Raw genomic sequence first — 27,356 nt, forward strand, 5'->3', positions numbered from 1 at the left:
ATGTTTTATCTTTTAATAAATGTTTATCAGGAACCAGTACAGAAATCTTAGATTACAGTGCATCAATATTAATAAAATAATGAAACTACTGATGCTCAAGAATTATTACTTACGGCGTTGAATACAGCGTATGAACGGATTACCAAAGTAATTGTCAATGCAACTACAAGTTGCCATATGATAAGAAACGCTGCACTCAGCGTTAGACCCGCAAATCCTTCCCAATGAACACGGATTGACACATTTCATGTTTAGGCAAGCCTTGTCCAGTGGACAATCCGAACTTATGGTGCACTCAGGGTGACAACCAGTTTGGGGATCACCTAAGAAATCTGGTGCGCACGAACAAACTGCTCGATCTTGAATCACTTGACACAATGTATTACTGCCACATGGACTTGGCTGACAAGGGTTTGGTGCTTGTCCTTCGAATGCTGGCGAACATTTGATCATGGGATTACCAAATAATCCTTCATCGCAGGAGCAAACTGGGTGATGTAATTCCACGCGGCAATTGGCTCCAATTCCACAAGCTCCCAAACACGGATTGTGACATTTGTACCCTATGCAAGCTTCGGTCAGCGAACATTCATCATCGTTTATACATTCAGGTTTGTTGCAACCTAGTGAACTCGTTGGATCCCCAGATGTTCCTGTTGTACATTCACATAAAGCTTGATTTTGTGAAGTAACTCTACACTCCGCATTTGGCCCACATGGGCTCGGCTGACATGGTCCAGCAATTGGAATCTGACAGGCCGAATAAGGATCACCAACATAGCCAGCCTTGCAGAAACATTGTTCTTGGTTATTGGATACATAGCAATCTGCATTTCCTCCGCATGGCCCAGGTTGACATAAATCTAGTGTTGTTGCGGCTACAAATAGTTAAACAAATGATCACAATGAATACTCTGTCATATAACGCAAACATTCATACTAAATACCTGTACAATTATCTATTTTGTTACGATAGACGATAAGGCGCAACAATGGTTATAAATAATTTAATCATGACACCTTAATTGAAATACTGTCTAATTATTCGTACTTGTACAACTTCTGTAGGGGTTTCCAGTTGTAGAATCAGGACAATAACAGGGTGGATCTCTGTTAATATCACACAAAGCTCCTGTTCCGCATGGGTTTGGTTGACAAGGATTAGCCTTGGGTATGCAACCTCTGACAGTGTTTGGACTTTCTATATAGCCAAGAAGGCACGAGCATTTTGAAAATCCGTTTTCTAAGACAGAGCATTGAGTATTCGGACCGCAAGGAGATGGATCACATGCATTTTCAGGAACACCACAAGTGGTTGAAGGTGGATTACCCTCGTAGCCAGGTAAGCAGAAACATTTCACACGTCCATCAACTACTCGACAACCAGAATTTGGTCCGCATGGATTATCCTTACAGTTGTCTCCTTCAGGAACTAGAAGCAAAAATGGCGATCGTTGAGCATCTTCTGTAGATTATCCTTGTACACTTATAATATCATGAATTAGGAATAATACGTACTACACTGTTTAAATGGATTTCCAGTCAAGCCTTTCGGACAGAAACAAATTGGATTTCCATTATCTATTTCACACATTGCTAGAAGTCCACAAGGGTTTGGAATACAAGGGTTTGATGATGTTTGTTGGCAACCAACATTGGGGTTGCCAGAATAACCAGGTAAACATTTGCAGGATCCTTTGTGATTTCTCACGTCACAGACTGCATTTTTCCCGCAAACACATGGATTTCCACATTTACCATTTATGCATGCCTCATTACTTGTACATTCGTTATCCCTCGAGCATCCTGCAACTATATGTAGAATTTTGTGTTTGTACTGATAATTTTATGAAAGGAGGGTGTATCGCTATAACCATGTGTAAATCATCTTTAAAAAATTATTCTTTGTATAATATCACCTTTAGTACATTGAATGAATGCATTTCCTTGATACCCGAGTTGACATTTGCACTGAGCTTCATGATTATCAGCCACACATTCAGCATTTTCCCCACAGATATCCTTAGAACAGGGATTAATGCACAACCTGTTCAACCGGTCGCAAAGCTTGTTCGGTGGACAATCCTCATTGTATTGGCAAATATTTCTACCTTCTTCAACTGAAAGAATCAAAAGGTTTGTCAATATGAGCATGCACATAATTTAAACCAACGAGGAATGTACGATTTAAATTTGATGATGCTGTTACACAAGTCATGTTAATGACACTTTGACGGCGAAAAGACAGTTCACACTAGTGAGGTAGTGTGTGTAACAGTGATACTAATTTTGAAGACCGTAATCATGAAGATTACGTCCAAAATCTTTAGAGATCAAACTAGGATCAATGAAGTGAGCATATTAAATCACGATTTTGCCATATGTCATCTTCGTTTTTGCAGGGCTGTACTTTTTTTTATCTACAAAGTGGAGTAAATCTTACCTGTATCGCAAAAGACGAATCCATTTCCGTGATAGCCTTCTTCGCAGCTACAGTCAGTTTCATGGTTGGTATTGATGCAAACTGCATTTTTAACGCAAGGATTTTGAACAGCGCATGGCTCTTGACATATGTTTTGGATGCACGCCTGCGTCAGCAAGCAATCCCTGTTGCTAGTGCAACCCGCTAATGGAAGAGTGAGAAAGCCCATATAGCCCGAAGAAAGGTGCATATTGAGTTGTAAAACGAAGAGGCAACTAATGTATTGACTATTCATTCATATGATTACACGATACTTCATTGTTGTGAATTAGTTTCGAAAGAGTGTTGTGTTAACTCATTTTCTTTGACGAGTGTCAAGTATATATTCTTATGTACACCTGAACAATACTCCATAACAAGTGAACCACATTATATTGGGTATACTCGGATATTGTTGGGTACCTACATCTGAGACTCAACAAATGGTGCCTCTTATCGAGGGATTGGTGTAACAGATAAATCTTTTTTGAAATATAATTATATGTTTCAAATTTGAGGATTCTAATAAGATACGTGCATTGTGCAAAAAGCATAATCGGAATATGCAAGCCTCATGTAAATGTTGTTATTAACTCAGAAGAATTGCAAACTCTAATCAAATTTCAGAAAAAAAAATTATTTACACATACTCGTTATATACATTAATTACATATTTACATTTTCACTTGTTCTGACCAAAAAGAACATGAATCATTAATTCGTTGTTTGGGAGTTCTGATTATGTCGATACAAACCTTGCACGCAAGTCCTTGACAAGGGATCACACTCCATTCCTGGAGGACAGTATTCTGGGCAGCCATCAGGAATTGGGTCAGATTCTGAAATCGGAAACGAAATTTCATTTCAACATAATAGTTTACGGTATGTGAAATTACAACCAAATCGACTTGTATGCCTCCTCAACTAATATCAAATAGAGCCAGTAAATTTGGGTTTTATTGGACCATGTTCATTCAAAACGTAAGTAGAACTTTATAATATTGTCGTCGAATCTTATTCATATCAACTTATCTTTAACATAACTGAAATTATCTCTACAATATACCTCGTTTGAAGCAGACTGGTCTGTGCTCTTGGACGTGGCAATCTTCAATGTAATCGCAGGGGTTGCCAAGTGTACATGGATTTAGGCACTGTTGATTGATGCAGGCCAACTGCTCTGTGCAATCGGTATGTGACGTACATTTCACATCTATTTAAAACGTTCGTCATTAGAATATGCGATGTAAAATTTGGTCAGATGATTATGCAAAAAAAGGTTGATGGTTGTCCAAACGATTTTTTAAATCACAAAAGCATCGAATAATGAACATATTACAGTATACTAAAACTGATATCATTATACATCATTTGCAGTTAGATTACACTGGGGTATACTATGACTACATGAATTTTTTTGGATAGTGCTTTCAATATATATATATTTATACAATATATCTATATATATTTACAAGACGAACAGTAAAACATTGCTTCTTAATTAAAATCGTGATGAATAAATGAAATGTGTATGTGACATACAAGTGCAATGAGAATGCATGGTAAAAAGTAGTGACCCGTATTTTCCTACGCCATCACATTTATACATAACATGTTAAATCCACACCCAACAATTGTGGTAGTCTAATATTGTAGTATAATTTCGTGTATAAAGTAATTCATCCAATCACCAATCATTAGTACACATGCAGAGACCGTAATACAAACAAACGTGCGATTGAGTGATATTTATCATGCACTCATGCTGTAATGTAGGAAGTAAATAAATCGCATAGGTCGTGAAGCCACATAACACAATATTCCATAAACATTTTCTTATTCATATCATGAAAGAAAGTATTCATATCAGTTGACTGAATCCTGTACTTGAAGTATACATAGCATATTCCACCTAATATATTCATAACAGCCATTCCATGACAGTAGAAGACAAATCATTGGGAAGCAGCACAACATCGAAACCATCCAGAATTGGTTGCCTCCAATTTTTATCTGGATATGATGCATATGCACTGAAGAAGCTTCCAAAGACGCATCGGCGGCAAAGAAAAAAATGATGTAACAAAAATGACTAAACTCCAGTCTAGAGAGATTCTTTTACCTGAGAGTATGCTACAATTAGACGAATTCTGCTGGTCAGTTGAGCACAAGCACACAGGCCAATGTTTGATGACTTCACACTTTGTGTCACCTAAACAAGGTCTACTAACTTCACATGGATTTTTACAAGCTTCATTAATACACGAGTGAGTTTCAATACAATCACTATCACTGCTACAATCTATTCCTTCAGCATTAGAGGTGGTTGATAAAACCGGGAAAGATAATAGGTCGTCCACGGAAGTTGTTATATAATCGTTCATAACATGATCAGAACTTTTAGTGGAAATCGCAGCTGACGTGTAAGTGTCTGTGGTTGTGACCATATTTGTGAATCTATGTAATTCAGTAGATTGTGTTAGAGTATCAGCTTTCAGTGTATCGTAAGAAGTCGTTATTTCCATTGTATCAAATCTGTAACTTGTATCCATCGTACTTGGATTTCTGGTAGCTGTTTCCATGCTAGGTACATTGGTTATTTTATTTTCAAACAATGTATCGAAAATTCCTATAACACGCGGTGTAGCAGTATTTCCTATTGAAATAGGTATGTTCGTTGGTGCCGCTGTACTCGAAATGCTTACTGTTTGAGCGGTATTATCGAAATTAGTCATTTTTATCGTGCTAGGTACATTACTTCCACTTTTATCCTGTGTATTAGATGCTCCTTTCTCATTACTTGTGTAGACATCCTGTTCATTATTCACAGTACCAATTACTGTTGATAATGTAACCTGTTGAATACTTTTATCAGGTTTTGTTGTGGATTGATCGAGTATACCAAAGTCTGGTGGTGCAATGGTTATCATTTTTGTAGTCACATGTTCTGTGGATGAAGGATGTTCGAGTTCTGTTTCGGATACTGGATCGCTTGTTTCTTGTAGCAGCCCATCAGCTGCTTGTTGTGTCGTATATGTCACTGACTCAAGATCTTCAAGTTTAGGTGTGGTTCTGGTATTATTTGCTGAAAGTACCTCTTGTGCTGTCGTCGAATAGTACTCCTTAGATGAAGTTAGACTTTCAGTCGTAATAGATTTAATCAAATCATCTGCGTTCGCAGTATCTACATCACTTTCTTGTAATAAGTTGGGTGTTGTTAGCAATGGAATATGTGGCTCTTCGATCATTACAGGTTGGCGATCATCAGGGACTTCGACGGTTGTGAAGTCAACGTGTGGTTCTACTGCTGTTAGTATTGTTGATGCATGGTTCGCTTGAGGAATATTAATCGTATCTCTCATTTGTTTTGTTGTAGTTGAGGATTCTGGAATTATAGTTGTCTGTGTAGTTAGAGTGGCTTCTGAATCCTCTTCTTTTTTTTCAATGATTTTCTCTGTAACTTCGGTATTTTCGAACGTTGTGCTTGGAATAGCTGTCGGAAAAACAATTTCAGTCATTGAACCTTTATCATTATTATTTGCTTGTATTGTTTGAATCTGATCTACAGTCGTAACTCGTTGCGTTGTGAATAATTCCGCACTCCCAGTCGTAACTAATTTAGATGATTGAGTAGTTAAACTAGTATCAGGGATTGTAGTAGTTAAAATAGTGGGTTGAAAAACATCGTCCGTAGTTAGACTACTATCATTAACATTGTCTTGCATTGCTTGAGACGCATTTAAATCTACAGATTTTTCTGTAGTTAAAACAATATCTAAATCCTCTGGGATGAGTGTAGTTACTTGCTCTGCGACTATGATATTATGTTGTGTAGTTGGCTGACTGTTGAACTCATAAGCATATTCAGTATTATGGCTATCAATATTAACAGTTGTTCGTGTGATTGGATTTCCATTCATGACTTTTTGCGTTGTCAACGGTTTCAGAGGCAAAGTGGATACCACTTCATGTGGTTGCGTGGTAGAATCCAAATTGGGGACAAATTCTTGCGTGGTTTGATCAGTGTTCATAAATTCGGGATTTAGTATAGTTGTGTGCTCTGCAACTTCGATAGTTTTTTGTGTAGTACTTGGAAGATTTGACGGACGAACATTTTCAATTGTATCAGTAGCATCATCAATACTAGCTTCTGTCATTTGAATCTCATCCATAGACATGAATTTTTGCGTTGTTGAATATTTCGAAACTACAGTGAGAGCTGCTTCAGATGACTTGGTTGACCAACCGACAGTAGTGTTGAATTGGATGTTCTTGTCCGTGGCAACTGGAATATTCATCCGTATAATACTTTCAGTCGTCAGACTATTATCATTGATGTTTCCGGATTTCAGTGATGTTGAGGATTCCAGACTAACAGCAGGAGTTGCTTCCTTTGATTGCGGAGTTAAACTAACAGTAGGCGAATTTTTTTGAATAAAGTGTATCGTCGTATGCTCCACAGCTTCATTGATTTTATGGGTAGATTCCATTTTAGTTGACAAGTTATCGCCATATGAGTTCATATGTGTTGTTTCAAATTCATCGTCGTCAATGGGGTTATTAGATATTGCTTCAGGTTTGTTGACTGTAGTAACATCTGGCCCTGATACTTGTGTAGCTGGCTGAAAAGTAGATGATGACTTTTGTGTAACAAAGTCAATGCCTGAGCTTTCTTCTTTTGCTGGTATTATTTGTTGTGGAGGCTGGCTATTTTGATCTTTGAAAGTGATCTCTGAAGAAGCATATTGACTTGTTGGATTGTTATCATTAATGTTTGCAGGTGTCATCTTGATGCCATCTAAGTTGAACCATTTTGGACTTGTTTGGTGCTGGTTCAGTATAATGTTATCACTTTTAGGTATGTTTTTAGTGGTGTGCTCAGTAGAGACAATTCCTGCATTTTCATGAACTAGTTTTGTTCCATGCTCTGTAACCAGTTCATTTGGATACTTATTGTTGTGAACATGTGACTGAGGAACCCCAGTAGGCAGGTTGTCATCGATAATAATAGTGGTGCGTGTTGGGTCACTTTGGGGTAGTACAGTGAATTCTTGTGCTGCTTGAGATTCTGTAAATACAGTGAGGTCTTCTGTAGTTACTCTTGTAGTTAATGGAGCAGTGGAAATAGAATTATACGTTGTACGATCCAATTCGGAATTTTCACTGATTGATTCTGTCGATTTATCTCCGTTAGCTCTGTGGGCGGTGGCCTCAGTAATCAATTGAAAAACATTTCTCGTTGATGGACTACTATTATCAGAATTTAACCCAGGATTAAGGTTCGAAAAAACTTGTGTCACTTCATATGGCTTAGGTGATGTGATGAAATTGTGTGACTGAGAAATTTGTTGAGTTACTAGATCAGTATTTATGTTTTTGTAGGTTGATTGAATTTTACTTGTTGGCATTGGCTCTGTTGTCGATGATATTGGTTCCATAACATCATCAAGTAATAATGGATTGATTGATATTATTGGATTGACATTATGCGACAGCTTTTCTGTCGTTTGTGTATCAATTTTGTTATTCTGCGACGGATGAAAATAATCCAAAGTGGTATATTCATCTATCGTTATCGATTCATGGACTTCGTCCTTACCATGTATTGTATGTGAATCCAAAAAAAATGAAGTACTTTCCGAGATTTCGTCAGCAGTTTTTAAAGTTGCACTATCTCTATTTTCATGAATCATTATCTGTTCTGTAACTGCTGCGGGCATTGTAAAATATCCTGTAAGATCAGAAGCAACTTTTGTTTGATAATCATTTATAATAGGTAGATTTGTAGAATCTTCAACTCCATCATTATTGAATGGAGTAGTATATACAGTTGCAAAACTGGGCAGTTCGAGTATCGTCGATGATTCCGTGATTTCATGATTTTCATTCAGAAATGATTGGGTTGATTCTGAATTCATGGGTGAAATATGACTGTGAACGACTAAAGTATCAAATGAATGTACATTCACACCGTTTTGTGTAGAAATTGTCGCATCCGAATAATCATGTGAATATTTTTTGGTAGTGGAATCTGTTGGGTATGTCACACTTGGTACTTCCGAAGCATCAGATATTGATTGTATTTGGTCTGATTGACTCATTGCTGACGTCGTGCTCAGAAAATCTGCCTCAGCTGTAGAATCTACTATTGTTGAAGTTGAATATTTTTCGTGAGAATCTTTTAGATCGTTACTTGTTTCTAGCAACGGAAGCAATGTTGGAAGGCTTTGTGATTTCCGGTCAACCTGATCGGTCATTTTGTAATTTCCATCTATATTAGGACTTGAAGATATGAACTGATCTATTGACGATTTTTCACCATCAGTATTTGTTTCATATGTGCTTGTTGCTGCTGCATCGTTCTCAAATTGATTGACTACTTTTTCGGTAGGGTGATGAATAAAAGTATATGAACCTTGAATAGTGGTATCATGTTCATTCGTTGGAACTAATTTTTCAGTTATGCTGGTAACTTGAATAGTTTTAGTGGGATTATTTGTATTGTTTAGTGTTGTACTTGTAATACTGGATTCAAATGACTCAGAATGAGTTACTGGTAGTTCCGTATCTTCACTAAATTGATACACTGGTTGATCCTGATATCTAGTGATAGATTCTTGTGTGACATCTCCAAGGTTATTAGGTGATGTAATTGGAGAGCTCGCATTTGAGGAAGTGGTAGTTTCGAGATCTGGGATATTGTGCTCAACTTGATCTATAATCTGAAGAATTTCATTATTCCCATTTAATCCACTGGGTCGTGATCCAGTTTTTTCCAGTAGTATTTTATCTGTCGAGTCCTTGAATCCCATATTAACTTCTACAGGATTTTCAGTAGGTATGTATACATAGTCAGTCTGTGTTATTTTATTTGTTGTAATTGAAATTGATTCCGTCAAAGTTAAATTATCAACAGATATTCCTAGATTATTATCAGTCAATCCTGATTCCAGTGAAGAAGTATCATCATACGTAAGACTCTCAGTTACTGAAGAGTAATCTTTAGATGGCAATGTTTCAGACAAGATATTTCCCAGTTTCTCTGTGTTCGATTGCGTTGTATGAATATGATTTGAGTTAACAGTGCTCCTACTGATAATAATTTCATCATCCTTATTGGAAGGTGTTGAGCTAACACTATCCATTTGTAGTGTTGTTGATTGTGTTGCTTTCTTTATTATTGTAGTTTGTCCTGTACTTGTATGTTGTGTTTCTTGGCTTGGTACCATGATTGAATAGCTCCACTTATTAGCATTTTCAGTTGTAAGTGATTTGACATAATTTTCAAATGAATGTGTCGTTGAATTTACTGTCGGGGTCACAATTTCTTCTGTACTCGTACTTAAGGTAGTTTCGCCAGACTCTCTGTAAGGATGAGATGAAGTACTTATTTGATCCAATGTATACTGCTTACTATCTGTTGTTGATTCAGGTATTCGGGATTCAATGTACTTAGGCGACTGACTTGTTGTATCCCTGCTTTTACTACTCGCTTCAGGGTCTGCATTTAGTGCTATAGAATTAACTAAAATTTTGCTAACAACAAATGATGTTGGATCCATAACTGTGGTTGAAGAAATTATTGTGTCTTCAGTACCGGTTTTAGGAGTCGTTAAAATACTTGTTTCGTCCTTAATATTGGTAGTTAAAGCAATATTCGTTCTGGATGTGGTTTTAGTAATCGGTGTATATTTGGTATTGGTATATGTTGCAAGCTCTGGAGTTAGTGTTGTAAATTTCATTGATGTATCTTCAGTTCCGCTGTTCAGTACATGTTGTGTGGTTGGAATATGCTGAGTAGTTGGTGAGCTATCACTATCAATGCTTGGTGTAGACTCTATAGCCAGGTGATCGCCCACATCACTCAAGTTTGATGTATCAGTGATCTGATTTCCACTCAACGTGGTAAATTCTACTGATGAGTTTCTAGTATTGGATGTTAATGTTGACCTTACAGCTGTTTCCGTAGAAGTGATTATTTTTGTAGTGCTATTGTCTAATTTAAAACGTGTGCTTGGTGATGATGAGGCAGCTGTGGCATCTAAATTACCCACAGAAACTGTAGAATTAGATACGCTTTTTAGACATTGAGGGTTGTTTAAATCGCAATCGCAAATAGGCCTGTGTGCTTCAACTCGACATTGAGCTGCCAGTAGGCAGTTGGTGGTGCAAGGATCAACGCAAAACCCTTTTACGCAGGCATTTGTATGATTGCAGTCATCATCGGACTCGCAGACAATCGTTGGGTTGAAGTTGTCAATGGCTGTGGATACAATAGATACATACACACAATATACTTGAGGTTAAATTAGATAAATATCAAGCATTTTGTATTACACTACACTACTAATAAAATGTTTTAATAAGTACTACAGATTAAAAGTTAGCATGCTGCATAATAGATAAGCTAATTCAGAAATATTGATTAGGACTTTACTGAGACAGATGTAACGGAAAGTACCTTCCAGTAGTATAGGACTGGCAGAAAAGTGCAGGAGGTCAGGATAAGGGGGCATTATATATGTATTCTTGTACTAATTAACTGTTAAATGACACGTTCAATGTTGCATATAAAAGTGATTGTAATCTGAAAAAATTTCGTGGAAACTTTTCGATAAAAGGCAAAGCACATTGAACATTTCAAGTTCTCCGCATATGATATGACCTACTCAGATAGCAACTGAGAAATGGTGTTTACCTTTCATGCATCCATATTTAGTATCTGGCACAAAGCCTGAGGGACAGAACTTGCAGATAGGCTTGTGCTCCTCCACGTAACATGGAGCATCAGCCGGACAGGTGGAGTTACTGCAAGGATCCACACAGCGATAGTTGCGGCACGCCAGGTCTGCGGAGCAGCCACTGTTTCGCAGGCAGATGGATAAGGAAGGATTGCAGTTTCGAGTGCATATGCACACAGGGCGATGATCCAGTACGTCACAAGTTTTGTCAACCGGGCATGGTGGTTTGTTTCGCACATTACAAGGGTTTTGACATTTTCCGTTAATGCAAGCAGCATTTGATGGGCAATCAAAATCTCTCAAGCACGACAATGTGTCAGGAGCACAAGTTAGTTCCCCAATATCGTTGACAACGAATCCATATTTACAGACACACATTGGGCTGTGATTTCGCACCTGACACTTCTTATTTACATCGCAGTTAAACTTGGAGTTTAAGCATGGGTCGCGGCACTCTCCAGTCTGAATATTGCAGGAAAGACTTTCCGGGCAATCGTAGTTAGAAGCGCAACCTGTACTTGGGAAGTTAGGTCGGGGATCGAGTTTTTCACATTTTGGATCTGGTTGGCAAGCAGTTTGGGGAATGCCGATGTAACATTGTGGACACGAGCAGTGTGGCTTGTGTAACACGACACGGCATAAGGCATTTATTCCGCAGGCACCGCGAAGTGCGCATGGGTCCAGACATTGTAGATTTATGCAGGATTTCTCGTTCGGACACTCTAAGTCACTGCTGCATTCTCTTTCTATTGTCGCAAAAGTTCATTGGTGGGTTGCAGGTGGGACAGGAAAAAAAAGAAAAAAAGCATTTATAAGAACTGTGAAAAGAAACTTTCTCACAAATAACATTAACCACATGCTTTGTATTTATAATGAAAATAGGGTAGCTTCGTAAAAAGGTGGAAAGAATTTACAATTTTTATAAATTTTAGACATCTCGTACAGAATAATAATGACAAGCAGCAATATTTACACATAAGCCCCCACAGACTTAAGAAAGAGGAAATGACCTGTGAATATCGGCAAATATCAAGCATGGGTACATGAGAATGTCTCTTTCGCAGTTCCCAATCTGTATTAGCCTAATCTATATCGTGTCAACTGTAACTATGTATACCTCGGCAAGTATTCAAATCAAATGTGTTCTTTCAGTCAAACAATGATAAGACAGATTGGAGACTGAGATAAACATTCTACATATGAGGTTATAATGTGAGATGTGTGAACATGTTGTATATCAGAGTATGTACAGTATGCCTAACGAATGTATGTGTGTATTTACATGAGCATTCACAATATTCTGAAAATAATCAATTGATATGCATCGTCGAATAACTTCATCGATTCGCCCCAATCACATCTGTCTCTCAGTGTTAACGATCCACTGGATTAATGCATCTATATATATTATCAAATCCTACTGAACGATACATGGTTATTCTACACACCATGTTCCTTTCTCGTCAGTCACAAATCTATTTTTATTTTCAATCACAAGTGCTGTACATATAATTAACTAGTATACTGTGTTAAATAGTTAGTAGGTTGCCTCTTACCTGTTATGCATTCAATGTCTGGAGAACCGCTAGTACCAGGAGGGCATCGGCACACGAATATTGTACCATCTCGTAAGCATTCTGCGCCTTTTCCACATCCAACTGTCCGACAGTCTCCTAGTGCAGGCTCTGCGCGACCTGGTTAACGACATTGAGAGAATTCATTTATATGAGATTTATCACAGACAAGGCATTATTAATAATGCCAAGAACTTACATTCTAAAGACGGATCCCCAGTTGAGAAGTTTGGAGGACAATAGCACTGAGGCTCATTGTTATTGATACGACATGCGGCATTAACACCACATTGGGCACTTTGGCAAAGATCTCCACCTTCACACACACATCCTGTGTATGGATCTCCAACACATCCTGCATTGCATGTGCAGTCGAATCCCCCAGTAGTGTCCCTGCATTTAGCATTGACGCCGCATGGACTCCGCAAGCAATCATCACCTCCTATTAAATAGAAACTAACATCAATATTTGCATAAAGATTTATAAAAAAATTTCTTTCGATTTCGATATCTTTAGTTATTCACTTCTTGACGATCTATTCTAAATATGTATATGAAAAAAGTCGACTGACCTTTTTTGCAATTAACTTTCGGATTTCCAAAGTGTCCTGGCGGACAAGAGCATTGTGCTTGTCTGTTCACCACACGACACTGCGCGTTGAATCCACAAACGCCTTGTTGCAGACATGGATTGGTACAAACGCGACCTATGCTGCAATGCTTATTTGGCTCACAATCCTCATCTAAATGACATTCCGATTGGTAACATTCTTGACTGGGTTCCCCCTGAAAGCCTTCTGGGCAGAGGCATACAGCTCGATGGTTGGACACTCGACAGAGTGCATTTATTCCACATGGTGATTCTCCACTATTACATGGATCTACGCACTGATTGTTTGTGCAAGAAAGCGACGAGGGACAGTCAGAGTGAGCTCGACATCCTACAAGGCATAAGCCTTTTTCGCACATATAACCCTAAATCATGAGACTTATATTAGTTGACTACTTTTACATGTAAATACAAAATAATGAAAATTTCCTTCCCATATTTTGTTTCCTTTTCTGCAATGTTTACGATTTACTTTGCAGGTATTATTTGACTAAAACGATGGATATCATATTCCAGAACATATTGAGCATTTCACACCAGCTCAATCACTCTCGAATTTCTTCAAATTTTACATAACATTATACAAACAAAGTTAGTGGACTCTCATCTAAGTGTGGATGAATTCTAATTCGATCACATTAGCCAAAAATGTATATTCTTTGTATCCACAATTTTCAAAAAACGTAAAACATTGAAAATTGATGATGATATGCCCAATCTATACTGATATATTGTTTTTTTGTTTGATATCGATAAACTCAAGGCCAGTAGACCGAGTTAAATGAAACTTGCACCAAATTGTTTCTTAGATCTGCCTAAGTAACACAGACGATATATGGTATACAAAATGGGTCTAATTAGTTAAAAAATGATTTAAAAAAATATGATAAATACGTTGTGGCGAATTTTTTTCCCTGTTTATTTCCTTGGTTAGGAAACTGACTGCCATTATTTTCTTACGTTCAAAAACACGATTTTTCAATGCATATGTGGTAAAAAATTTCATCTTTTATACTTTTCGGAATACAGGTCTTATATATTGCTTCTCCGTACCTCGCATAGTATGGAACGTGCAGGGGCAGAGCCCCTAGTATATTATAATTATCATTTGTATTTATTCCTTATTAGTAGCTGAAGCCGATGTTTGAAACTCTTAATTTAATGCGACAGGTATTACTTCGAAGTATTGGCCATTTTATAATTTTCACTGTTGTATGTTAATCATAAGTGTGGGAAAAGAAATTATTTACATACCTTTGCGCAACCACCGTTCACGTCACATTTAACTCTGCACTTTCCAGAATTACAAACTTCTCCACAAGAGCATTGATCCTGGGTCGTGCAGCTTGATGTACAAAAACCAACCTCGTCACATTCACAGGAACTATGACATGGGATTGCAGATTTGGCACAGCTGATCAGGGCATTACCGAAGTAGTTTGCTGGGCAACTACACTGAGCTGCATGATTTACCACACGACAACCTGCACATTCTCCACAAGCGCTGCCTCCTTTACATGGATCTAAAGATGCAAATATTGAATTTTAACCATCTGTAAATCCAATAAGACTACGGAAAGCAGGTTGAATATCAATAGATTATCAAAAACGTACTTTGGCATTGACTATTCAAACAAGATTCATCACTGGGACATGTATTATCACTGCGACAACCAATGTCACACAGTCGATTTTTACAAATTTGCTGTGATACACACTTGTCATCACTATTACATATCGTTTTGCATAGTCCGCCATCACAACGCTCATCATTGAGACAATTTGAATCGCTAAAACATACAAAAATGCTCAGTGATGTTAATTGCAGTAATACAAATGTTTACACATCTCAAATCTCTGCTTCAAAAACCCAATTAAAACCAGCTGAACCAAAATGAATCAGGCAAGTAATTTGCATTAATATTTTTTCAATCATTCTCATTGATTTTGAGACTTGGCAAAAAATAAGTGTTTTCTCATGATAAATTTCTCACCGATGTCTGTAAGCATTTAAAAATAAAATGGTGCTTCACTTTTGTTTATCTTCAATCAAAGCCCATATGACTTTGATTGCTTCTATCCAATTGTTATTCAATCAAAACTTAATCCGTTTATTTTCCAATCGGATTCTTGAAGCAAGGATTATTTCTGTAAAATGAATAATACCTTCTGCATGTTGTATAACACAATTTGCCATAACATGATTGACCTGACGGGCAATCTGCACTTGATGTACAAGGAAGGAATACTTGTCTGCATCCAACTATCGGATTTCCGACTAATGGAGATGGGCAAATGCATTGTTTTTGATGATTATTAGCTAAACATTTGGCATTTGTACCACATGCACCAGGAACAGCACAAATATCTGTGAAATATTAAAATATAAACTTATATTCGAATACATACTTGTCAAAATCTAAATTAAAACTATTGTGCAATAATTAGAGAATAAACTATACTATTCTTTTTATTTTAAAAATTGTTCACTGTAAATTTAAAAAATATTAACTGATATTCTAAGACAGTGTCTTACCCGAACACTCGTTGTTTACACAGGCATGACTTTCCTGGCATTCGTTGTCTGATCTACAACCAATAGAGCAAACAAGTCCTTCACATATCTCACCACTACGACAGTCCTCATCGCGTCTGCAAAGTGATTTACATACTCCGGAGTTGTCACACCTCTCATTGCTTAAGCAGTTTGCATTTGATGAACAAACAGATGTGCAAAGATTTGCAATGCAGGCGGTGCCAGGTGTACAATCCCTGTTCGCCTGACAACCTGGTCCAGGGGAGCGTAAGCAAGCTACCTTAGCAGTTGGATTAGCTATAAAACCAGGTCCACAAGAACATGTAGCTCGTTGGTTGGCTACTGTGCATTTGGCATTAGGACCACATGGTGTTGCTTCGCATGGATTTATACACTTGTTAGAGAAGCAGGCTTGATCTGCACTACAATCTTCGTCTCCACGACAGCCAAACGAGCACAGATTGTTCAAACAAATGTGCCCAAGGAAACAATCATGGTCAAGTCTACAAGTTAACAAACAATTTTCACGAATGCACTTTTCATTGAAAGCACATTTAGTATCCGCTGTGCAAACTGGGAGGCACATATTATCTCGACAACTGTTTCCTTCACTGCAATCACTGTTGCTCTTACAAGAGACAGGTACTACAAATATATTACCAAGTATGAGTACAAAATTATATTAACAAACATAGTATATGGGGAATTAGCCGTTAAGATTGCAAACCCACCTCTCACACATTCAACCTCGGAATTGCCTGTGAAACCGGGTGGACAGCTACATTGTTTTATATGACCTCGTACTTCGCACTCAGCATTTATTCCACATGCTGTTTTAATATCACACGGATTCAAACACTGGCCGTTCAAACATATGTCTGATAAATTGCACTCCTCATCAGATAGGCAAGAGGCTACACAATTGAAATCAATGTTATATGAGAATGATTTAGGCAAAACTTATTACGTAAGTGATTTAATCAGATGTATAAAACTCACGACGACAGATCTTTTCATAGCAATAAGTGTTAGGCAAGCAATCAACTGCTGATGAACACGGTATGGGTTTCGGTCTACACCCGATACTTGAGCTGCTCGGGTCTCCTTCATAATCAGAGCGACATCGACAAACGCCAGTGTGTTCAGATGCGATACATTCAGCATTTGGACCACATTCCAATTGTGAGCAAACATCTGCAATAGATTTTGCATAAGCTTACCAAAACTGTTATTTTACTTACATTTGTAAATAGGACTTCATCTATTTAATAGAATTTTCTTGGATTGATAGTATTTTTCGGTAAAGTTCAACTATTTGGGTTACTCAGTCAACTGATAGCAAGAGATTATATCAGAAGTGATTCTCCTCTCTGCAACTCTTTTCCAGCCTTTGACAATTCTATTTGATCCTTGCCATTTTTCAAACAAAACTGACGAAGCATGAAAATGATTACATTGGTGCAGCATGAGTTGAAGAGTATTGAGAATCGATGATTTCAAATAGCAATAATAATTTTAAATATTTTCGAATACTGACAATTATAACGGTTACAAACGAAAATTCTGCAGGAAGATTAAGTTTAACACAATCGAGTATTTTTATCGTCAGTTCTTGGCTAAAAAAAAGTTGAACTTCTTACCAACGCATTTGGGTTTTCCATTTAATGTAATGCATTTAGCAGTCAATGGACAATCTTCATCATTCTGGCAGTATCCAGGCTCATGACAACCACTGTTATATGGATCCCCGACAGTCCCTGGTTTACATAGACATTTGAATGAACCACGTGAATTTTCGCAAGAAGAACCTGGACCGCAAGGTGTTGAAGCGCAAAAATCGATAAGGTCACATCCTTGAGCTGGATCCCCTGTATACCCAGGTTGACAGGTACAAACCTATTAAAATGTTCAATAATATTGAAGTTTATTGGTCAATGTTATCTTACATACAATTATTCCTACGTGTGGTTAGTAGCGTAGAAGCCTATCAATTAAGGAATAACAAGAAGACATTCAGCAAAAAGCAAGTGTGATCTTACTTGTGAATGCTTTTCGGTTGAACATATAGCGTTTGGTCCACAAGGATTGTTTGCAAGGCAAGCAATTCTGCATTTATGAGAATCGCATATTTTTTCGTCAGAACAATCCTGATGAGATTCACATTCCACAGGTTGACAACCCATTTTATCATCATAGGCATCTCCAAAGAATCCACTATCACAAGAGCAGGAAGCCTCATGGTTTTGACCTTTGCAAACCGCATTGCGGCCGCACAAAATGAGCTCACATGACTTTTTACATTCAGCCTAGACAACAGAATACATAAAGTTTTATTAGATTTAGCGAATGGAATAGCTGAAATACTGTCATCAAAATTTATGCAAAATTCGGAATTCTGACTTTTGCAAAGGGAACTTTCCTTTATAAAAATAATTGGCACATTTTGATGCACTTACTTGTCCTATGGAGTTTCTGATGCACTTTTCACTGTCATCGCAGTCGTTATCCGAAATACAACGTAATTCTTGGACACATATGTTATTTTGGCAGAATTGATACTCTGGACAGCTAGAATTGCTTCTGCACGTCGGCTGACAGACTTGGTTAATACACAATTGATCACCAATGCAATCTCGTGTACTTGTACAAACAGCTGTAAAAACCATGATGGCTTTTAAATCTGTTTCTTTTTTCTCTACTTCTTAAAATTTTTATTATAATATTTGATAAATAGTTTCTATTAGATAAAATGTTGCTTACAGGTGCACACTCCGCCATTACAAGTGGAACTAGTTGGACACTGTGTATCTGATTTGCAGTACTGCACAGGAACACAACCGAGGTTTGGATCACCTGTACATCCTGGTTGACAAGTGCAAACTGCACTGTGGTTTAATGGTGAACAATCAGCTCGCTGTCCACATACATTGGGTACAGAACATGGATCGATGCATTTGTTGTCGAAGCATGCTTTGGATGAACCACAGTCATTGTGATAATTACATTCCAAATGAACACATGCCGTCTAAAATTGTTTAAAAGATAATTAAGGCGTTACCGCATTATGGAACTATTCTGACAGAAATTGCCACTGACTATATTTCTCCCACTTAAAACAACTACTCACTTTAGGATCTCCGGTAGTTTGACTAGGGCATCGGCACACTGGTGCATGACGTACGGCATTGCATTCAGCATTCTGGCCACAGATAGATGGATTCTCACAAGGATTGCGACAACTGTTCTCTATGCACGTTGCTGATGTTGGACAATCAGAATCACTAAAGCAATCACTAGGTTCTCTGCAGCCAAGTTTAATGGGGTCTCCAATCAAACCATGAGGACAAACGCATGCGAAAGAACCTTCGGTGTTATGACACCTGCAATATTTTATACATTGTTAAATGTGAAATAAAATAGCCAAATGGCTGTGGAATAACATGTTCTACAATAGTTCGAAATGTTCTATGCTCAAATATTACTCAACGAAAGAATTTTTAAAATCACGCAGATCATTTGTGAATACCAGCAACTAGTACATAATATTATTGAACTTACGTAGCTGTCAAATGGCAAGGATTTTGTTTACACTCATCGATATCAGCACATGTATCACCAACAAGAGCAAAGCCTGAGTAACAGTTACATGAGGCTGTATGTTTTATGACAACACAGTTTCCATATCCACAATTCATTTGATTACATGGGCCTATAATGTTAAATTGCAATATTTAATTAGTTTATATAATTGTTTGATACAGTAGAACTACTATAAATTCGAACCACTTGTTGTTGCTTCTCCTATTCTTTCCTCTTTTCAATGCGCCTACTTTACTGCGCAATACATAGAGCATGCGCAGACAGCCACAGAGTATGTATTGGATAAATATTTTGATAGAGCGGGTAACCCGTAGATTATAATTCTTATAATTCTCGGCCTCGTGGCTTCGAATATATAAGAGTTCTACTGTACAATCCATAATAGATCAATTTTTACCGATTAAGGAAATTTGAATAAACTTTATCACAGTAAATTTATCTCTTATAAAAACCAAAATTTCATTGTTTTAAACTACCTACTTGCACATTTGTTCGTTTCTTGATTACAGTATTTCTCTTCTGGACAGTCGCTGTTGGAAAGACATTCAACTTTGAAACATCCAGACGCATCTCCTATATAACCAGGCTGGCACTGGCATGTGGCAGTATGGTCAATTACAGAACATATTGTGTTGGATCCACAATCTACAAACGCACATGAATCTGTGCAGTTATTTTGCAGGCAAGCCTGCGAGTCAGCACAATCGGTGTCATGACTACATTGATGCGGTTTCAAGCACCCAGTACCCACTGGATCACCAGCTGTCCCTTGAGGACATATGCAACGGTATGAACCATGAAGATTGTTACACTCTGCACTTTGATGACAAGGCTGCTCTTCGCATTCATTAATATCTAAGCACTTTTCAGGGCCAGCGATAAATCCGTGACCGCATCTAAAGGAAAGGTATTGACATTCTCAAATAAAACTTCAATAGACTTTCATTTTACACTAGCATTTCAATCAAACGTAAAAACTTAATGATTCTCAACCACAGCTGGTAAGTGATCTCACCTGCATTTGTTATTAATACATATTTCATCACTCTTGCAACCAGCATCCGAGGTACACCCAATTTCACAATGACCACCGATACACTGTTCTCCAGGTAAACAATTGCTGTCTCGATAACATATCTTTACACAGATGCCATTTTTACAACGTTCCCCGTGAGCACAATCATTCTGCTGATTACATTGGCATTGGCAGAAGCCAGAAATGCACGTGTGTTTGGAAGGACAATCTCGAGGTGTCTCACACGTTGTTGGAACACGCACGCAACCCTCTTCTGGTGTTGGACTACCTTGGAATCCAACTGGACAACTGCATACTGTAGAATGGTCTAGGCAGCTACATTCCGCGTTAGCGCCACATACATTTTCTTTTGTGCAAGGATCTAAAATTAGAGAAAATGTTACAATGTCAGAAAGAACGTGTGTTCTTAATGTAAATCAATAATCCGAAATACTGAATTCTGCTTTACCTTCACATTTGTTGTTGATGCATGATTCCGATGATGGACAATTTTTATTGCCACGACACCCTAGTGTACATGTTCCTCTGATACAGGCCTGATCTGACTGACATTGCGAGTGGGATATGCAAGGGATAGCACATAAGCTGTTTATACACTTTTCACCCTCAGAACAATCGGAACCGGAACGGCATGCAGCTAATACCGAATGAAAAACAATTCTTTAAATTTAAACACATTCTTGTCTTAAGTATCCTAGAATATCAATTTCAAATAATAACATTACCTCTGCATCGGCCATCTAAACAAAAGTTTCCATCACAATCTGCATTCGTCAAGCACGAACTGGTAGACCTTACACAACCTTCTTGTGGGCCTTTGCTAGATGGTACGAATCTATCATGACACTTGCAGATAGGCTCTCCGTTATTAATTTCACATATTGCATTTGCGCCACAGACATTTTCACATGGATTGATGCATTTATTATTTTGGCAAATTGCTTGTACAGGGCAATCATTGTTCGTGGAACACGAACCTTCCAGTTGACATCCAGTTGTGTAAGGATCTCCAACGTGATTTGGTGGGCATTGGCATATTGGCGTGTTCGCAACACCCGTAATGCAAACTGCAGTGGCATGACAATAATTTGGCGAGCATGCTTCGCTACTAACACATTCAATGTCCGGTACAGGATTTGCTTTAAAGCCTGGTGGGCACTGACACGTTGCTTTATGATCATCAGCTATGCACACAGCATTCAATCCACATAAATTCTCGTCACAAGCGTCGTAACAAGTGTGCGTTAATCGATTGCACAATTGCGTTGGTGGGCAATCGATATTATATACACAGGGAACAGTTTGACATCCTTTAGTCTGGTCATTAGCATCACCAGCGTAAAGACCTGGTGGACATTCACACCTTGCCACATGATTATTTACAATGCAGAGTGCATTTGGTCCACAGGTAACGAAATTACATACAGGTTGACATGTCAAGGTGCCATCACTTGAAGATCTGCACGTTTGGTCTTCAGGACATTGCGTATCAGTGTTACATTTATCTTTGTGAGAAGTTTGACAGCCGCTACGATCGTTCGGATTTCCAGTATAACCGGGTAGACATTCACAATGACCCTGATGATTAAACGCGGTACACTGCGAATTAATAGGACACGTAAATGCCTTACAGACAGAAGTACACTTCAAAACTCGCAAATCATCTGGTTGACATGCTGCAGTCGTTTCGCAGTCGTCGTCTGTTATGCAATCGGGCACTGAGGGCTTTTCACAAGAGGATAGAACTGGATTCCATTCATATCCATCTTGACATATGCATGTGGCGTGTCTTGTTGCATCTGGTTGGCATTTTTCGTGAGAACCGCATATTATTTGGCTGCATGGATCCACGCATTCCCGAATGCCAGTATCCAAAAGTGTGCAAAAGGAGCCTATCGTGCATTCTGTGTCGTCGGAACATGTCGATGTAGGAATGGTTCTTTCGGGTCGACATCCATTTACTAGATTGCTGGGATTTCCGAAGTATCCGTCAATACAAATACAGGACGATACATGGTTTTGAGTTACGCACAATGCGTTCGGTCCGCATTGTAATTTGCTACAGGCGTCTACGCATTTTCGAGAGCCCTTACCAACTTGGAAACATATTTGTTGAGCTTCGCAATCATGATCCTTAGAGCAATGACCCTGGAGATGGCAGCCATTGTTAAGATCGTTTGCATTTCCACTGTAGCCTGGAGGACAAACACATGTTCCTTCTTCGCAGACAGATCTTGGGCCACATTTGATGTCACTGCACGCATCAATGCATTTACTTTGAATACAAGAATAGCCTGATGGGCATGGCACTTCATTACTGCACGTGCAAATTGTAGGGTCTTCACACAGATTTACAAGAACTTTTTGACATCCAATAAATGGATTCCCTATAAATCCTTCCTTACAACGACAGTCATAACTTCCGATAGTATTAATGCACACCGCCTCATTTCCACAGGCGTTTCCATTGCATTCGTTAATATCTGGAAGCCCAATACAATAATGTTTATGGTTTGTCAAATTTAACGAGTCTAAGTACTGAAGTTATAACTGTGGAAGAATGTTGCAAAGATTTTAATATCTGCTGTCATTTAAGTCTTTCTTTCATTAAAACTTTCAGTTATGATATTTTTTTACATACATACATTTGCAATTTCATAATAGATGAAATAAAACCAATTGAATTTGCATTCTAAATGAGGCTCACTTTCAAAGCTGTGAGATTAAAAAATCCACAGAATTTTTGTTTGACCAATAACAACAAATATTTGAAACTCTTTGAAGTATCATCCACAGAGATGAGAGATAAGTAATGTTTACTCCATTACGTATTATATTATAAAAGTAATGCTATCAATGCTCACCATAGCATTGAATATAAGGATTTCCTGCATAGCCTGGTGGGCATAAGCATTCCACAGCATTCAGCCCAGCTCGGCAATGCGCATCCTTACCGCATAGTTCCACAGAACAATCAGATTTGTCTTGTATACCACAGCCATGATATGGATTTCCATTGGTGCCAGGATTGCACATGCATTTGGAAGTGGTTAAACCGTATTCACAATGAGCATTATCGCCACAACTTGGATCACATGTTGGAGGCTGTATAGCTGCAAATAAAATGAGACCAATATTTTGTGATATTTTGTGGTAACTTCTTTGTGAAATTTGACAATATCGACATTGGGTGTCCAATATCGATATTGATACACAGAACAAAAATCAGAAAACTTTTCTGCGCTGATTCGATCCAAAAAATAAACAAGCTGTTCAATCAACAGTTTGCATAGGCACTTTAATTTAACAATTTTCTAAATCACAATTTGAGTGCCTTACTGATTACTTTGGAACTTATTGATATTCAAATATTCGTTGGCATTTCGAGTTTCTAGTGATATTTTTCACCTCGTTTTGATTTTCACTGATAAAAAGCGAATTCAGAAACTCAAAATCGATTGAACAATCCATGTGATTGGTGACATTTTTTCAATATGTTAAAAAATAATTCTAAATATTTTTACCACACTGAATGAACAGATGGAAATGAAACTTACGTGGCATGCATAGCAGATCCGGATTCCCAACAAAGTACGGATTACATATACATTTGTTCGTCGATGGATCACAGCTTGCTCCAACACCACAAACTATACCTTCACAACGGCGCTTGCACCGTCCGCTTATGCAAATACTTGGTTCAGCACACGGTACATCTGATGAACATACATCTGGAGTACATTGACCACCAGGGAAAGGATTTCCTATAAGTCCTTCAATACACTTGCAAGTCGGACCATCGTAACTAACTATACACTGTGCACCACCTCCGCATACAAATCCATCACATTCTGAAATAAATATCTGTGTTACTTCATTCCAAGCAATGTCAAAAAATAGGTGCTTCAATAGTTGCTAATCAGGGAATATGATTTTTGCTACAAATACCTTGGTGAACATTAATACGGTTTTAAGTGTTTAGTATTTAGTTAAAAAAAAAATAAAAAGTAAGTCAATATACTTACGAGAAACGCATTCATTATTCTTTCCTTCGGTAAATCCCACAACACATCGACACCATGCAGCGTGTTTGTCCGGCTCACAGTAAGCATTTGGTCCACAAGGTAATGAGTTACACGGATTTACACATCTACCGTGATCACATGCATAGTAGTTTTCGCAATCCTCATTAGACGTACACTCATGCTTTCCAGTTGGAACACCTGTACAACCGGCCCCATAAGCGTCGCCAACTGTACCTTTCGGACACTCACAAATGTGAGCACCGTTGGTATTAAGACAATAAGCTCCTTGACCGCAGGGATTATTAGCACATTCATTGATGTCTGAACAGCCGTGTTGAGGGTCTCCTTCATATCCAGCTTCGCACATACATTTCGGAGGATCACTTGGAGTGCATTTTGCATGCATGCCACATGGAAATCGGTTGCATGGATCTGTTGAATGTTATAGAATAGTACATGTTAATGATATACATTCAAATGAGACTACTTAAAAAACCCATATGCATCCCCATGTGATTTTATGGGGCTTCAACTGGCCCCATAAAAATACGCAAAATCATTGTAATATTGGGTACATTGTTTCACACATGGATTCTTTGAATATGGAACAAAATATAATATTTATGCTATATTTGTGATTTTAACCAAAAACTTACTTTTACAAAGATTTCCATCTTGAACATCAGTATAAAAGGGAGGTGGACAAACGCATTCTCCAGGTTGAACACACTTCTCATTTGCTTTGCACTCATTGTCATTCGTACATCTTTTTTGAGCTGGCGAACAGAGGCCATTGTATGGATCGCCGCCATAATCATGAGGGCAAACGCATTGATGTGAACCAGGCAAATTTATGCATTCGGCTCCATATCCACATACCTGCTGACCCTCGATGCACTCATTTATATCTGTAATGAAGTTGAAAGTATTATCTCCGCCTCATGACGATATGGAAAGAATGACAAATAATTATAATCGGCGATTGTATTGAATTTCCAGTATGCACTAAGTATATATAGTGCACGAAATAGATATTTATGTCAAAAATTTTAGATAAATTGACATTGAACAAGTTCTATTCAAAATTTTCACATATCAATACTTTCCAGTAATGGATTTTTTCAAGTTTTGTTGTTGACTAAAATATAAATGTTTCTAATTCAAACACATTAATATAACTACTGATAACTTTATGTATTACAAGATACGAACCTTCACATGATCCGTCTGGTCTTGCGTGATAGCCCTTAGGGCAAGCGCAATAACTGACACCTCCGGCAATGGTTATACATTCTGCTCCACTAGGGCAGCTTTCACCTTTTGAACACCCAGCCAACATGCACTTGCCGTTTACTATTTTGTATGGTGGCTGACATTGACATTCGATGCTGTTGCATTCTGAAAATAAGCAAATGAAGTTGAAAGATCAAGCTCTTGACTGCCAGTGCTCACTGTGGTAAAATAAGGCAAGTGTTATCCGTACAAATCAAATCAATCAGCTTTCAATCTCAACAAGATATAAGGTTTGGCGTTTTATTGAAATGTTATTGAAAAGTGTTCCGAAACCTATGATGACACAAAAAATGTTGAGAGCGAAAGTTTGGAGTTTCAATCTAATCACGTAACGACTTGATAAACTTGATTCAAATTCTTCAACCAGCATGTATGATAACATATTGCTAATGAATTCATTAATTAACACATAGCACTGGACATCATGGGCTTTATAGTGGAGTTTTAGTCACGTACAAATTTTACATCTTTACGTGTTGGGGAAAACAGTATGCTGAATTTTAAATGTGTGGCTATTATGTCCAATGCAAAACCATTAATGTTTAACTTATACATGTAATGATTGCCTTAATTTGCTATTTCATATTTTCCATCAGTTGCACCCATAAATAAATTCTAAATAGTCTTACCTTCGCAGAGGGAAAATGGATTTCCATTGAATCCCGGTGGGCACTGGCATTCGTAGCTTCCCGGTAAATTCTTGCAAATAGCATTAACACCACATGCTGTCTTATCCCTTGGTTCCAAACATTCGTTAATATCTCTGCATTTTTCACTTTCCTTATCACGGATGTATCCCCGCTGGCAAATACAGACACTGCTTCCAATGAATTCGTCTTGAATGCACTGTTCGCCCACAGGGCATGGTGTGTTGGGTCCGCAAACATGGGGCAATTCAGATTCCTGGCACCCTCCATTGTAGGGGTCTCCCGTTGTGCCGCTGGGACATTGACATGAGAATGAACCTGGCTCATTATTGCAAATAGCTCCTGGCGGGCAAGGATTTACCGCACATTCGTTTATGTCGCTACATCCTCCTTTTACACCTGGTTTTCCAGTGAATCCGTTTCCACATGTGCAAGTCGCGGTACCACTCAGCAACATGCATTGAGCGTTAGGGCCGCAGAACATATCTTCACACGGATCTGTAAATATATATTCGTTGAGAGAAACGTGAGGGAAACTTCCTATCAGAAGGCGAATTATTTTTTTAAATTCACCGTTTAAGACTTACGTCTGCAATCATTTCCAATATTTGGTTCTGGGCACAAGCACCGTTTTTGTGGATCACAGATTGCGTTTCCAGGACAATCACCATCTGTATTGCAAGTAACTACACCAACACATTTGACAGTAGGATCTGGGTCTGGTATGGTTCCTTCCGGACATGAACATGTGTATGAGCCTTCGTTGTTACTGCAGATAGCTCCGTAGCCGCATGATCCAGAACGTAAGCATTCGTCAACATCTGTGTAATAAT

At 38.1% G+C, this 27,356-nt stretch overlaps 1 protein-coding gene across 2 annotated transcripts in view; it reads right to left on the reverse strand.

Annotated features, from left to right (window-relative positions):
- Positions 1–27,356, reverse strand: part of LOC107221606 — a 133,995-nt gene that overhangs the window by 77,619 nt on the left and 29,020 nt on the right. For both annotated transcript variants that reach the window (XM_046734410.1, XM_046734409.1), the window contains exons 14-48: positions 27,111–27,344; positions 26,506–27,021; positions 25,796–25,981; positions 25,240–25,491; positions 24,584–25,015; positions 24,116–24,409; positions 23,423–23,671; positions 21,284–23,041; positions 21,007–21,195; positions 20,538–20,919; positions 20,003–20,418; positions 19,481–19,631; positions 19,050–19,302; positions 18,683–18,947; positions 18,379–18,575; positions 17,962–18,228; positions 17,563–17,818; positions 16,922–17,116; positions 16,654–16,836; positions 15,923–16,567; positions 15,553–15,754; positions 15,001–15,176; positions 14,641–14,909; positions 13,349–13,751; positions 12,976–13,218; positions 12,759–12,896; positions 11,160–11,948; positions 4,584–10,724; positions 3,528–3,674; positions 3,217–3,300; positions 2,444–2,626; positions 1,920–2,120; positions 1,519–1,812; positions 1,052–1,432; positions 114–878 (exon numbers count right to left, since the gene is read on the reverse strand). In XM_046734410.1, coding sequence (XP_046590366.1) covers positions 114–878; positions 1,052–1,432; positions 1,519–1,812; positions 1,920–2,120; positions 2,444–2,626; positions 3,217–3,300; positions 3,528–3,674; positions 4,584–10,724; positions 11,160–11,948; positions 12,759–12,896; positions 12,976–13,218; positions 13,349–13,751; positions 14,641–14,909; positions 15,001–15,176; positions 15,553–15,754; positions 15,923–16,567; positions 16,654–16,836; positions 16,922–17,116; positions 17,563–17,818; positions 17,962–18,228; positions 18,379–18,575; positions 18,683–18,947; positions 19,050–19,302; positions 19,481–19,631; positions 20,003–20,418; positions 20,538–20,919; positions 21,007–21,195; positions 21,284–23,041; positions 23,423–23,671; positions 24,116–24,409; positions 24,584–25,015; positions 25,240–25,491; positions 25,796–25,981; positions 26,506–27,021; positions 27,111–27,344 — 17,736 coding nt within the window. The remainder of the gene's footprint in view (positions 1–113; positions 879–1,051; positions 1,433–1,518; positions 1,813–1,919; positions 2,121–2,443; positions 2,627–3,216; positions 3,301–3,527; positions 3,675–4,583; positions 10,725–11,159; positions 11,949–12,758; positions 12,897–12,975; positions 13,219–13,348; positions 13,752–14,640; positions 14,910–15,000; positions 15,177–15,552; positions 15,755–15,922; positions 16,568–16,653; positions 16,837–16,921; positions 17,117–17,562; positions 17,819–17,961; positions 18,229–18,378; positions 18,576–18,682; positions 18,948–19,049; positions 19,303–19,480; positions 19,632–20,002; positions 20,419–20,537; positions 20,920–21,006; positions 21,196–21,283; positions 23,042–23,422; positions 23,672–24,115; positions 24,410–24,583; positions 25,016–25,239; positions 25,492–25,795; positions 25,982–26,505; positions 27,022–27,110; positions 27,345–27,356) is intronic.

Source organism: Neodiprion lecontei, chromosome 3 (assembly GCF_021901455.1).
Source record: "Neodiprion lecontei isolate iyNeoLeco1 chromosome 3, iyNeoLeco1.1, whole genome shotgun sequence".
Lineage (NCBI taxonomy): Eukaryota > Metazoa > Arthropoda > Insecta > Hymenoptera > Diprionidae > Neodiprion > Neodiprion lecontei.